This window comes from Cnephaeus nilssonii, assembly GCF_951640355.1.
Source record: "Cnephaeus nilssonii genome assembly, chromosome: 17".
In the NCBI taxonomy this organism is placed as follows: domain Eukaryota; kingdom Metazoa; phylum Chordata; class Mammalia; order Chiroptera; family Vespertilionidae; genus Cnephaeus; species Cnephaeus nilssonii.
The window spans coordinates 4885295-4899098 of NC_137088.1; the positions used below are offsets into that span (position 1 = coordinate 4885295).

General features: G+C 52.9%; 1 protein-coding gene across 1 annotated transcript in view; it reads right to left on the bottom strand.

Annotated features, from left to right (window-relative positions):
- Nucleotides 1-389: 389 nt before the first annotated feature.
- Nucleotides 390-13804, bottom strand: part of CHL1 (cell adhesion molecule L1 like) — a gene marked incomplete at both ends in the record, with an annotated part of 100581 nt that continues 87166 nt past the window's right edge. The window contains 10 exons of the mRNA XM_079795049.1: nt 390-606; nt 2319-2391; nt 5778-5909; nt 6809-6970; nt 9124-9303; nt 10141-10263; nt 10434-10638; nt 10744-10859; nt 11678-11900; nt 12667-12737. Coding sequence (XP_079651175.1) covers nt 390-606; nt 2319-2391; nt 5778-5909; nt 6809-6970; nt 9124-9303; nt 10141-10263; nt 10434-10638; nt 10744-10859; nt 11678-11900; nt 12667-12737 — 1502 coding nt within the window. The remainder of the gene's footprint in view (nt 607-2318; nt 2392-5777; nt 5910-6808; nt 6971-9123; nt 9304-10140; nt 10264-10433; nt 10639-10743; nt 10860-11677; nt 11901-12666; nt 12738-13804) is intronic.

Genomic DNA, 13804 nt, shown 5'->3' on the forward strand with positions numbered 1-13804 from the left:
AAGAGGCCCGCGGCGCGCGGCGCATTGTGACTGTTCACGGCAGTGCTGTCTGCTCCGCGTGGGCGCAGGGCGTGGGGGTCTGGCTGGAGCCTCTGGCAGTGCTGGGTCCCGGGTGCACGCTCTGGGCCCGCCAGCCAACAGACAGGAGGTCGGTGGGAACCACGGACGCCCACACGAGGCAGCCACGCTTGCAGGGGGAACAGGGCCCCCACAGTGGAGGCGACGCGGGCAGGGGGACCGTGGCTCCCACACGTGGTGGCCACATGGGCAAGGGGAACATGGCTCCCACAGGCAGTGGTCATGCTCACAGGGGAAACGTGGCTCCCACAGGCAGTGGTCATGCTCACAGGGGGAACGTGGCTCCCACGTGTGGTGCCCACACGTGGCACTCACGCGCGCAGAGGGAAGGTGGCCGTGGAGCTGCCGTTGCTCTCCACCGAGCCCTTCTCCTTGGAGCCCGCATAGGCACCGATGAAGGACCCGTCTTCGCTGAACAGGCCATGGTCACCATCCCCGTAGGGGACCAGGCTGTCCGCGCTCTCCGTGGCCGGCAGGTCCCGCGTGAGGGACCGGAGGCTTCCCTTCAGAGGCTTCTCGTCGCTGTCGCTGGGGGAGGAGAGAGAGCAGGTCAGCAGCCTTGCACCGTGGCTGCCCCCGCAGAGCGAGAGGGGAGCAGAAGTCCGTGCTCAGGGTATCGTCACCAGGGGAGACGGATACACTTTCACAGACACACGTTTCAAAAGTCACAACCCCTCTGTGCCATTCTGAGCAACTGAGAAACTGTTTTCCTTTTGTAAAAAATATTTTTTTATTGATTTCAGAGAGGAAGAGATAGAAACACCAGTGATGAGAGAGCATCATTGATTGGCTGCCTCCTGCACGCCCCACACTGGGGATCAAGCCCACACCCCGGGCATGTGCCCTGACCGGGAATCGAACCGTGACCTCCTGATTCATAGGTCGACGCTCAGCCACTGAGCCACGTGGGCCGGGCCTATTTTCCATTTCTCACAGCAGCTCTGCTCCCCTTACAGCGGGGAGCTTCCTGGGAGGCCTGGTGCCTCCTGCTGACACAGGACAGCGGCTGCCTCCTTAGCTGTTCGAACTTTGGAACTCGGGATCCCCAAGTCCTCACCTTCTGTCTGACCTTTGATCTGATATGTTCCCCCAAATCCTCCCAAAAATCACTCTTTTGTTTAGGTTACTCAGTGAAATCTTGTTTCTTGTAACTAAAGAAGTTAATTTAATAGTGTATAAACTCAGGTTTGTTAATTTTTTTTTAAAATGCCTGGCATTTTTAGAACATTAGCATCCTATACTTATGGTTTGGGTTTTATTCTTAAAAAAAAAAAAAAAAAAAGCAGCTGTGGCCCTGGCCTTGGTTGAGCATCATCCTGTGCACCAAAAAACGGCCAGTTCAATTCCTGGTCAGGACACACGCCTGGGTTGTGGGTTCCATCCCTGGTCAGGGTGGAAGGAAGCCAACCAATGTTTCTCTCTCTCTCTCTCTTGCTCTCTCTCCCTCTCTCTTCTCTCTCTCTAAGAATGTCCTTGGAGAAGGATTAAAAGACAGTAATACTAATAAAAATATTTTTAAGAGCAGCTCTGAGTTAGTGAATGCCTGTAACACAATACAGTCTTCTGAATTCCTGATCAGGATTTACTTAAGTACTAACAACGATCACACTGTAAAAGTTCGTCTGCCAACCTGAACAGCTTTGTGGACTTGGAAAAGGAAGGCTTGAGAAGTGTAGGTGGAACGTGGGAGCACTTGGGAACACGTGGCCACGGGGCTGCGGGCCAGGGGTCCTGCCCTCACGCTGGCGGCCGGGCCGGGGCACTGCCCTTCCCCACCTCATGGGACGCATTGTCGCCGAGGAAGCAGGAGTGATGTGCCAGCGTTCAGGGCTCAGGCTTGGCTCCTGGTCTATGGGGGCCTCGGGGACCTCCCCCCAACCCCGGCCAGGCACCTCCGTCACCCCCACCCCAGAGCAGTGAGAGCTGGACACACAACTCGGAGGAAGCACCGTCAGCTGCCCTGACGGATCCGGCCACTGGCTCGGGGCTGGGGTTCTGCAGTTACGACGACAGAAACCCTCAGGGCGGCACCTGCTCCAAGCGCGCAGGTGCGTGGCCAGGCATCCACGCCCGGGACACGGTCTCCTGGGAGAATGTGGGGACAGGGGGTCTCCCGAGGAGCACGCGGTTCGGGGGAGGGACGAGAACGCGCAGTGAGGCGTGCGGGTGACCACGGGGTCTGCACCTGCGGCCCGAGGAGCACCGGCCCCGGGCCCGTGCGGGCCGGACGCCACGCTCACCTGTAGTCACCAAAGGTCTCGTCTTTCCCCGACTGGACGTCCGGGTCCGGGTGCAGGTCCTCCTTGTCCTTCACTGGAGAGAGAGAAGCGAACAGTGGGAACGTGTTTAAAGGCACGCCAGCCGCGAGGCGGGGCGGCGATCCCTAACCTCTGCGGAGCTCACACCTCCGGTGAGCCTGGGTCAGGGGTGTCTGTGGTGGACTCTCACACCGCCCGTTCCCTCGTGAAGGAAAAGGGGTTTTCTGGGTCCTCCCTCTATGTGATCGAGTCCCGGCACCTCGCCGGTTCCCAGGTATTCACTCTGACTCTGTGGCTCCGAAGCTCGGCCGTGGCCGCTGAGGACCCAGTGACCACGCCCACCCGGTGCTCTCCTAACCTTCTGGAAGATGCCACAGGCTAACCTCAGACCCGTCACTACGCTGAAGAGAGCAGACGTCAATTATTGACCCAGCTGCGTGGCTCAGGGGTTGAGCATCAACCTATGAACCTATGAACCGGGAGGTCACGGTTCGATTCCTGGTCGGGGCACATGCCCGGGTTGAGGGCTCGATCCCAGTGTGGGCCGTGCAGGAGGCAGCTGATCAATGATTCTCTCTCATCATTGATGTTTCTCTCTTTCTCTCCCTCTCCCTTCCTCTCTGAAATCAATAAAAACATGTATTTTTTTTTTAAAGTCAGTTAGTTGCCCTACTCTCTCACTAGAACCGTCAGAATATTCGGGTCCATATGACGTCTCACAGGAGGTGTGTTCTGAGCAGTGGGACATGGGACGTGGGACGTGGGACGCAGGCCCTGGAGGGTCTTGCCTCACTCGCTAGGGAAACGCAAGGAGAGCGCCTTCCTCGCGGCACCGCCCACACGTCAGCGACCCTGCGCCTCCCTGCTGCCCACGGGATGAAGCGCTGACTCCGTTCTCTGAGAAGCATCCTCTGACGAAGCCCTGTTAGAATCTGGAGGGGCCCCACTTTGTGATGACTATTCGTGAGCAATACAGAAAGCGAGTGCGAACGGCAAGTGGGAACCTGGGCCCTCCCCATGCTCCAGCACCCCTCCCACCGTGGGCAGGCAGTGAAGGCCGCCTGCGAGTGGACCCTGAGACCGTGGGAGCCTAGCCAGCAACTCGGTCCCCGACCCGCCAAAGAGAAACGGCCCCTAACGTGAGGCTGGATCGTAACAGCTGGTGTTTTGCTGTTGTTGTTTTTTAAGTATATTCTTATTGACTTCAGAGAGGAAGGGAGAGGGGGAGAGAGATAGAAACGTCAATGATGAGAGAATCATGGATCAGCTGCCTCCTGCACGCCCCCCACTGGGGATTGAGCCGTAACCCGGGCATGGGCCCTGACCTGGAATTGAACCGTGACCTCCTGGTTCAGAGGTTGATGCTCCACTAATGAGCCACACCAGCCGGGTCAGCTCATGTTTCGATCTCACACAGCTTGCACATGGGCCTGCCCCCGCCCCCGCATGCCCTGTGTTTCTCTGCTTCCTGTCCTCTGTAAAACTTAGTGCTGGGAAAGTCTGGGTGGTGGTGAAACCGGAGCACCTGGTGTGGGCCTGCTGCAGGCCGAATGGGGCTTAGTGGGACAACTTCACTGGTGGCCGCAGGTGTGGCGGTAAAGGCCCCTAGTCAGCCCCACTGTGTGCACCTAAGTCCCATAAACCCACGTCTTTCTCAGCCAGTCCCCCCAGTGATTCCTTCGGGTCCTGAGGCTCCTGGGGCCGCAGCACATGGCATCACAGAACGCAGGGTCTCTGTAAAGCTGCCAGTGAGTTACCCAGGACAGTCATCAGTCCTGAAAATCGAATTCACGGCAATCCCTCTTCACAGACAGAAAATGAGATGTATAACTGCATAAACGTTACAGAAACTTAGACGTTATGCTCATCTGTTTGTTCAATATAAGGGTCCCCAATAAGCATGTGCTGGACGAATCCCACGCCAATGAACTGTCCCTAATGTGAACATCATCAAACTAACAGCCTTGGGTGTAACCCCTTCCTACATAAAGGCATCGTGGATACAGGAAAAATAACAGGAACAAAACACACTGCGCACATCTGAGTACGATAAAATAAATTTGGAAATTGAATGAAATTAAGGCAAAAACAACCATTATACTAAGGCTAGAGGCCCGGTGCATGAAATTCATGCACTGGAGCGGGGCAGTGTCCCTCAGCCCAGCCTGAGCCCTCTCGCAGTCCGGGAGCCCTCGGGGGATGACCGCCTGCTCGCCGCTCCTTAGCACTGCTGTGGAGGTGGGACAGGCTCCTGCCCCCACCGCTGCGCTCAGCAGCCGTGAGCTTGGCTTCTGGCTGAGCGGTGCTGCCCTTGTGGGAGGATACTGACCACCAGTGGGCAGCTCCTGCATTGAGCATCTGCCCCCTGGTGGTCAGTGCGCATCATAGTGACTGGTCGTTTTGGTTGTTCCACCATAAGGGTCGTTTAGACTTTTATTATATAGACATTTTACGTGCCCCTGATGCAGGGGCAGCGTAGCTGACATCGGTCAGAGTGGTAAGAAGTGCACCCCCAGCAACGGCTGACTCTGCTTGGTTGACTAGTGGGGCCGGTGTTATGAGAATGCATTAGTGCAGAGAAACCCCTGGGTCTCAGATGTGACCAGAGGGATCCTTCCTTCCTGATATATTAAAATATGGAGTCTGTGTGTGACTCAGGAATAAGTCTTCTCACCATCTTTGATATCTTACAAATAAAAACGAGAAGCTTCATAGGTTGAGCATCGAGCTATGAACCAGGAGGTCATGGTTTGATTCATGGTCAGAGCACATGCCCAAGTTGCGGGCTCAATCCCCAGTAGGGGGTGTGCAGGAGGCAGCCGGTCAATGATTCTCTCTCATCATTGATGTTTCTATCTCTCCTTATCTCTTCCTCCCTGAAATCAATAAAAATATTTTTTTTAAAAAAAGAGAGAAGCTGGGAAGTATTGTAAGTCTCCTCAGGGCCCATGTTAAGTACTAGAAACTGGAAAGTGTGTAACCCCCTGGAGACAACGCCCGCCTTGGTCAGTTCATACAGGAGTGGTTTCTCCTCACAGCACACGGTATCTCTAATGTGCTCACGTAAATTTAACCTATGTGTGTAATTAGAAGATAACAGACATCTCGAAGAGTGCCCCCTAGAGGATAATATTTAATCAATCGGAAGTTCTATTAAAAACAAACTTACCTGTTCATTGGTTGCTTTTTAATTTTATTTCACATAGGAGTGAAATCGCATGGTTCGTGTCCTTTTCCGTCTGACCTATCCGCTTGGCATGACACTCCCAAGACTCACCCATGTTGCCACAAATGGCAGCATCCCGTCTTTTTCACGGCTGTGTAGTATTCCACTGTGTATAGGTACCACGTCTACGCCAGCCACTCGTCCCTCAAAGGATGCTCAGGCTGTTTCTGGGAGTGCATCGCTGCCCCAATAAACATAAAAGAGGAACCCTCTACCTGAGTACTTCCCGCCTCGGTTCCTCTTCACGAAGCAGACGGTCAGCAGCACGAGTGTGAGGACGGCGATGGCGCCCATCAGCCCGATGAACCAGCCCTGCGTGGCGATGTCGTCGTACAAGCCAGCGTACTCTGCACACAGAAGTCACACACTGAGGGCCGGAGAGCCAGCAGCACCGGGCCCCTCTGGGGGAAGTGACACCTCGTTGATAAACACACAACACAGCATCCGTTTTGTGTCTCCCTCTGGGGACCCTGGAGGGGAGGGGACCAGGAGGACACTTCCTGGGGAGAATGCGGACCAGGGCGCACTCTGGACTGGGCACGGCCCCGCTGGCCGGGTGAGTGAGGACAGAAGGCAGGGACAGGCAGGCAGTCGAGGCGAGCACGCAGTGGCGGGAGCGCAAGCAGAAGCCACCTCGGTCACTGCTGGTTGCCATGGTGATTCTGGGGTCCGAGTTTCTTTTTAGTTTTTGTTATGCATGTGTGTTAATAAGCAGGAGCTAGTTTAGGCAACTATTCCAGAAAGAGCAGTCAGGGCGAGGGCTCCGTGGAAAGCCTTTCATCTGGGTAGTTTTAAACGCTATGCTGACGCCCTGGCCGGTTGGCTCGGTGGATAGAGCGTCAGCCTGTGGACTGAAGGGTCCCCAGTTTGATTCCGGTCAAGGGCATGTACCTCGGTTGCAGGCTCCTCCCCAGCCCGGGACCTGGTCAGGGTGCGTGCAGGAGGCAACCAATCGATGTGTTTCTCTCACATCGATGTTTCTCTCTGTCTTTCCCTCTCTTCTTCTCTCTCTAAAAATCAATGAAAAACTATCCTCGGGTGAGGATTTAAAAATACCTAAATAAATAAATAAATAAATAAATAAATAAATAAATAAATAAACTGCTATGCAAAACAAATGGAAACTGCTTCCTGATAGCCAGCACACTGCACACTTTTACCTTTAATGTGTGTATGTGGGGGGCAATTAGCAATCTACAGGCCGCAGAGGTACTGCCAAGGCTGCCCCGGCAATCCCGTTCCTCACCTCTCCCTCTCGCCTCAATCACATCTTCAAAAATGCTATTGTTCCCAGCCCAGTTCTTGGGCAGGAGGCGGACTGCGTGTTCGGCTCCGGGCTCGGGCGCCTCGGGGGGCTGAACCTTTTCAGTGGCATTCACTCCTTCCGAGAGCTTCCCGAGACCTCTGCCTGAGGAAGGCACACAGGGGAGCACACGAACCGGGAGCATTGCGAAGCGGGCGGAAAGGTGGGAAACAGAGAGATGGTTATTCGAGACGAACAAGAGAGCCGCAGGTAGCATCGCTCCCCCTGAGATAGTTCTTGAATTACCAGGAGGATCAATACAATGAACATGTCCCGTTTTCTTTTTTAGTATCCTGGAATTTGGTAAATGCCTTGAGCTGGATGCATGGCCTGTTGGGATGATGTACAAGCTGATAAGTAAATGCTGTACATACTAGTAAGTCTACCTGGTCAGGCGAATGGTTCAAAACCAAACATGGACCTCAAAAAAAATTGCACGTTGTCATTTTTCGGAATGTGAACTGTTACGCGCCTAGCAGGCGACGGAATGTGGCCACGGGGGCTTGTCCCTGGAAGCACAGGCCACCTTCACGCTAAGCTGCTGCTTTTTGCCTTGCTCGTCTCCATAGAGATCGATGCAGTAGCATCCAGATATGGCCGCACAGTAAGTGCGGGAAATTTGTAGGGACGTGAGCAACATAAAGTGCAGTTTCCGGGCACACTTAACCAAAATGCACTGAGACCTGGACGTGCTCTGAGAAACGGACACTTTTCAAAGAAAAATATGAGTGTGCCAACATAGTCATTGTAAACACTCATCGCTGCAGAGAAACGTATGAGTCAAGTGTGATTGAAAGGCACACCTAATTTCTGGTCTTGCAACAAAATATCCAAAATACCTATTTCTGCTAAGAATCGACTCAACAGACTAAATGGGAACCGGAAAATGTTAACAACGTATTCGGAAGTAAGATACATTCCCTATGTTGACGGGTCATGAAACTCTGTTTGCAATGGGATACGCTGTGACATGTTGAGCTTTAGTGATGACGTTCCCAATGAGGGGGGAGCGACGCAGAGTTTAGGGCCTCGCTCGCTCGCCACCGAGGGCACCTGGGCAGGAGGGGGGCGGGGACAGTGGCGGAGGAGAGGTAAGCCTGAGCACCATCCAAACAGAAGGCAGTTAGTTCTGACTTTGAGGAACAGAAGTATTAATGGACCATTAAGTAGCACAAGCTTTTGAAAAACAGAGAAGCAAGTGTTTTGTGCAGACCGTTAAAGGCACACAGAAGCCTATTTCTGACGAACCCCGTCTTCTCCCTCTGAGACTATGGACCGTGGACATCGGCGTGACAACCAGACAATAATCAGAAAAAAGGCAGACCCGTCCTCTGAATGCGTGTGCTGCTGAGGCAGAGCGAGAAGAAAGACACGCAGAAATACACCCCAATTTGACAAAAGGCATCATTTTCGGAGGGTTTTGTGATGTCAAGATCTAGCTCCTCAGTGGAAATGTGTGTGTGTGTGTGTGTGTGTGTGTGTGTGTGTGTGTGTGTGTGTTTTCCCAAGGATCGTGCTGAAATCCAGCGGGAGGGGTTCCCGGCCATCTCCCTTTCCTGCTTCCCGTCCCCAAATATCCCTCCAGGTCCTATCGCGTGGACCTCACACAGGCCATCCGTTCTCACTCCGCTTTCTCATTTCTCTCCTGAGGCCCTGCTGGTGGCAGGGTGAGCTTAGCAAGAACACGGCTCACGTCGTGGTTGGAGAAATAATTTGGGGAGAGAAATGGTTCTGAGTTGGAAAACGAAAAGTGCAATTAAATTAGACAAATTGTGCGAATGAAACCAGACTGGCTGGCCATTTCCAGGTCAGACATGCACCACCATCCCCTGGACAGGAACATAAAATCGGTGCACGAGTCAGCATGTGTAGGGGTCTGGCAGGGAAGTGAAATGTGCTAGATCAGTGTTGCACATCGTCCGGAAACATTTCCAAAAGGAAAATATGCTCCCACTAACCTTATGAATGACTTTATGTCCTCACGTCCCCTATTTTCATTAAGTCAAACAGCAGCCCCTGACCTTATACACACGGAGCTACCCCTGGATGAGTCGTGCAGAAACCCATACACTGAACCAACGTGAACGTTACGAACAAGAGAAATGCATTCTGGGTCTATGTGGGTGGAGAACAGGAGGGCGACCGTCCGAGGTCACAGGATCCCTAATTTGCATGACCAGCAGACTAGCACGGCCCTCCTTCCTGGGCATAGTTAAATATCATGGATACAGATGTGTCCTCTCAGCTCCTGTACTTACTGCCCTCTCCCAAGGTGGCCGTTTCCTCCGTGACGGGTTTCCCGCAGCCCCGGGACGTGCAAGCCCTCACGTAGAATTTGTACTTGGTGGTGGCGTTGAGGTTCGACAGACGCCAGCTGGCCTTGGCCGGGGCGGTGATGTGGACGTCATTTAGCTCTCCGATCTCCTCGGTGTCGTTTACTAGGAGACAAAGAACCATACCTTAGCCCCGGCCGGCGTGGCTCCGTGGCTGAGCGTCCACCTATGAACCAGGAGGTCACGGTTCGATTTCTGGTCAGGGTACATGTCCGGGTTGCAGGCCAGATCCCCAGAGTGGGGCATGCAGGAGGCAACCGATCAATGATTCTCATCATTGATGTTTCTCTCTCTCTCTCTCTCTCTCTCTCTCTCTCTCTCTCTCTCTCTCTCTCCTTTCCTCTCTGAAATTAATTTTTTTTTTTAAAGAACCATGCCTCACGTGGCAGTTGTAATAATAAAAGTGCCGCCGCCCTTAGTACTGCTTCTCTGTGTGCCTGGGGTCTGCCCAGCACTGATTATTCAGAGCTACCCCCTCACTTCATTCTCCGAGGCTGAGCAAGGGTGAACTGAGGTCCTGCTGGATGGAGAGCTAGCCGTTGGCTCGAAGTATCTTATACATAAACATCACACACATGTTCCCTGCTACCTGGCGGCATGCTGTTTTCCTAACCCAGGGTTTGGCAAACCTTTTGGAAAAGGACCAGACTGTAAATATGCTAGCCCTCAGGATCCCCACAACCTCTATCTTAACGTGGACACTGTCAGGAGAAACCGCTTTGGACAAATACAAACGAACGCACGTGTCTGTGTCCCAATAAAGTTTCTTTCTAAAACCCGGCGGTGGGCGGGCTGTGCCTCTGAGCCAGTCCTACAGGCCCCGCACCAGTACGAGGCTCGCTGCCTGCGGGGCGGTCACGAGGCCTCCGCAGACGGGCCAAAGGCTCCACACAACATGGAGACGTCGACTGGTGGGTGAATCCAACTCAACTTTCCACCTACTGATCTGGTACTGCAGCAGGTAGCCGGTGAGGTGTCCGTTCAGCTTCCCGGGCGGCCCCCAGGCCAACGTGGCCGTGTCCTTGTCCACTTTGATGACCTTGAGGAAGGCTGGCTGTTCGGGTACTGAAAACAAGAATGGACACTTGGAAAGTTAAAAACAACCACCCCGGAGCCCCAGGCGTTGTCATTTTTCATTGAAATCAAGAGGGGAACTCGTGGGTCACAGATTCGCTGCCATCAGTTCAGCCGCTGGACCACCCCGTGTGGCATACTCCCCACGGCCACTCCCTCACCTCCTTCTGGCGTCTGGAAGACGTAGGGCTCGCTCTCGGGACCAGCGCCCTTGGCGTTGAAGGCCAGGACGGTCAGGTGGAACTCGCTGAAGGCGTCCAGCGCGGGCAGCATGCCGGAGCTCCTCTGGCCCGGGAACCGCAGGACGCTCACCTCCTTGGGGAGCGCTCTCCCGTCCGCCAGGCTTTTGGTCTTCCACCAGTTTATCTGCAATGGGAACAGGAGCCGTCACCCTGACTGCGCGCCGCGGGCTCTGGGGCTCCCTCTGGAAGCAGCGGTGGTCATCAGCACGAGAAGGAAGCGGGTAGGAACCTGGTATCCCTTCAGACGCCCGTGCACTCTGTCCTTCGGCACCGAGGACCAGGTCACCTTCGCCAGCGTGCTGTTCACCACGTCCACGCCGTGGATCACCGGGGCCGCGTCGGGGTCTGCGGGCACAAGAGGGAGGTCAGGTCTCAATAGCCCTGAACGTGGCTACTGGGACACATTCAAAGCTGGATTTTCACCCGGACAGTGTGGCTCAGAGGTTGAGCGTCGATCTATGAACCAGGAGGTCATGGTTCAATGCCAAGTAAGGGCACATGCCTGGGTTGCGGGCTTGATCCCCAGTAGGGGACGTGCAGAAGGTGGCTGATCAATGGTTCTCCCTCATCATTGATGTTTCTATCTTTCTCTCTCTCTCCCCCTCTCCCTTCCTCTCTGAAATCAATAAAAATGTATTTTTAAAAAAGCTGATTTTTCACAGGGTGTAACCTCACAAAAGCTCTGCTGTGGAGCCGGTTCCCAGGGACATGGAACAGGAGGCAGGAAGGGGGCGGGGCATGGAACAAGAAGCATGACAGGGGGCGGGGCATGGAACAGGAGGCATGACAGGGGGCGGGTCAGGAGGCAGGGGGAGGGGCAGGAGGCGGGGCACAAGGTCTCTGAGGTGTGAGGGCAAAGGCAACTGGAAACCAAGGACAGTTCTGCTGTGTACTGACTGCGGGGATGACGGCAGGTCTTTGCTTCTCAATATAGAAATAGCTTTCTTGGGGATTAAAGAGAATGAAAACCTTCCTCACACATCCTCCCACTCTACACCGACCAATAGCGCGTCCCGCCCTCCACCCTAAGGAAGGAGCCACAGTCCAGTTCCCAAGCCCCTCCTGCAGCCAGAACCCTCCCCGCAGGCAGAGGCCGCTGGAACGTCCTGGACAGAGACGCAGCCTCCTGGAGAGAAAAGGGCCGCGTGTGAGGAGTCACTCACAGTCTTCCCCGGAGTAGAGCACCACGGACTGGGGCTGGGGGCCGGCGCCCAGGTGGTTGAGGGCTTGGACCTGGACCTCGTAGGGGGCGTAGACGGCCGGCGTCATCACCCGGAGGCTGTGCTCCCGGACCGTCTCCTCTTCCCACTCCCCCGGGGCCCCCAGGGGCTTCCAGGCCACTCTGTACTCCAGCCCCGGCCCGTTCTGCTCCATGGACTTCAGAGGCTAAAGCAGAGGCAGGACACGTCAGTGACACGGACACGCAGTCAGGATGGTGACAGTGTGTGTGGTGTGAGGAAGGCTGGACAGCCGGGTCACCTCTGGGGAGAGCTCACCCCCTCTTCAGATAGCACTGCTGTCACTCAGGGAAGTGTGCAAGTCAGTCCCTCACCTCCTCTCATCTTAAGAGTCCCACAGTTCAGATGCTTGGATTCTATCCTTGGGGTTAAGTCTAACTTTTCATAAGAAAGAATCAACTAAGAAATTCTACCCAGCCCACCAATGTGGCTCAGTGCATCGACCTATGAACCAGGAGGTCATGGTCCCATTCCAGGTCAGGGCACATGCCCAGGTTTCTGGCTCGATCTCCAGTAGGGGGCATGTAGGAGGCAGCCAATCAATGATTCTCTCTCATCAATGTTTCTATTTCTCATTCTCCCTTCTTCTCTGAAAAATCAATAATATATATATATATATATATATATATATATATATATATATATATATATGTAAAGAAATTCCCCCCAGTTTTGAGTCTTGGTCTAGCCTGAATATCCTTCTTTAAATTATTTACTGCCATAAAACTCTTTTTCACAGCATTGAAATCCCAATGTTCTTTAACACATACAAATAAAATATATTCGTAAAATGATAATATAATCTAAATATCTTATCTTCCTTTTCTTAGAAAATACTGTCCTACCCTTGTACTTAGCAAACAGAGCTGAGAGAGAGAAAAAGAACACGGAGAAACACGTTAAAGAATACACACCTCCCACTTGATAACCATTTCCTTGGGCTGAGAGGCTTGAACCCTTATGTTTTGTGGATTCTTGTCTGGAGCTGAAAAATGACAAGCATTAAAATTATTTTTCCCATTGTATGGCCCATAGACAAATCATCATATTGTCCCCCCTGTAAATAAATATATTAAATAACCTTGATATATTTATTGATTCCTATCAAGTTCAGTCTCTAAAAAGATTTAAGATAGCATTATTGAGATATAGTTGACATATAACATTGTGTAAGTTTAAGGTGGGCAATATAATGATTTGATGATACAAGTCTATATTCAAATATGGACATACATTTTATGCTTATCTATATATATAAAAGCATAAGTGACTGAACAACCGAACAACCAGTCACTATGACACACACTGACCACCAGGGGACAGACGCTCAACGCATAGGACTGGACTCCCTCCTGTCTGGATCAGGCCTGCAGGGATCGGGCCGAAACCAGCTCTCTGACATCCCCCAAGGGGTCCTGGATTGCAAGGGGGCACAGGCCAGGCCGAGGGATCCGACCAGTGTGCAAATTCGTGCACCAGGCCTCTAGTATGTATATATTGCAAGATGATTACCACAATAATTTTAGTTAACTCATCCATTACCTCCCATGAGGTGGCTTTAAAACATATGTTTTATTTAAAGGAGTGCAGTCCTGTTCCTAGAGTCAGAATTATTCCATGGAGAGCAGCAGATGGTTTACTTCCATGTATCTTAATTTTAAAACTGCTCTTCAAATTTGGCTTAGTGGATAGAGCACCAGCCTGCGGATGGAAGGGGCCCAGGTTCGATTCTGGTGAAGGGCACATACCTCGGCTGCAGGCCCGATTCTTAGCCCTGGTTGGGGCACATGCGGGAGGCAACCAATGGATGTGTCTCTCTCACATCAATGTTTCTCTCTCTGTCTCTCCCCCTCCTTCCCTTCCACTCTCTCTAAAAATCAATGGGAAAATATCCTTGGGTGAGGATTAACAAAAAACAAACAAACAAAAAAGTGGAGTCCCTGACTTTCTCTCTATACACTGAGATTCAGCTTGAACTTACTCGGCACGTGATTTTACCATGATATTCCGCTATCAGAAGTCACTCAGAGGAAAGCTCACTCACATCCCTCC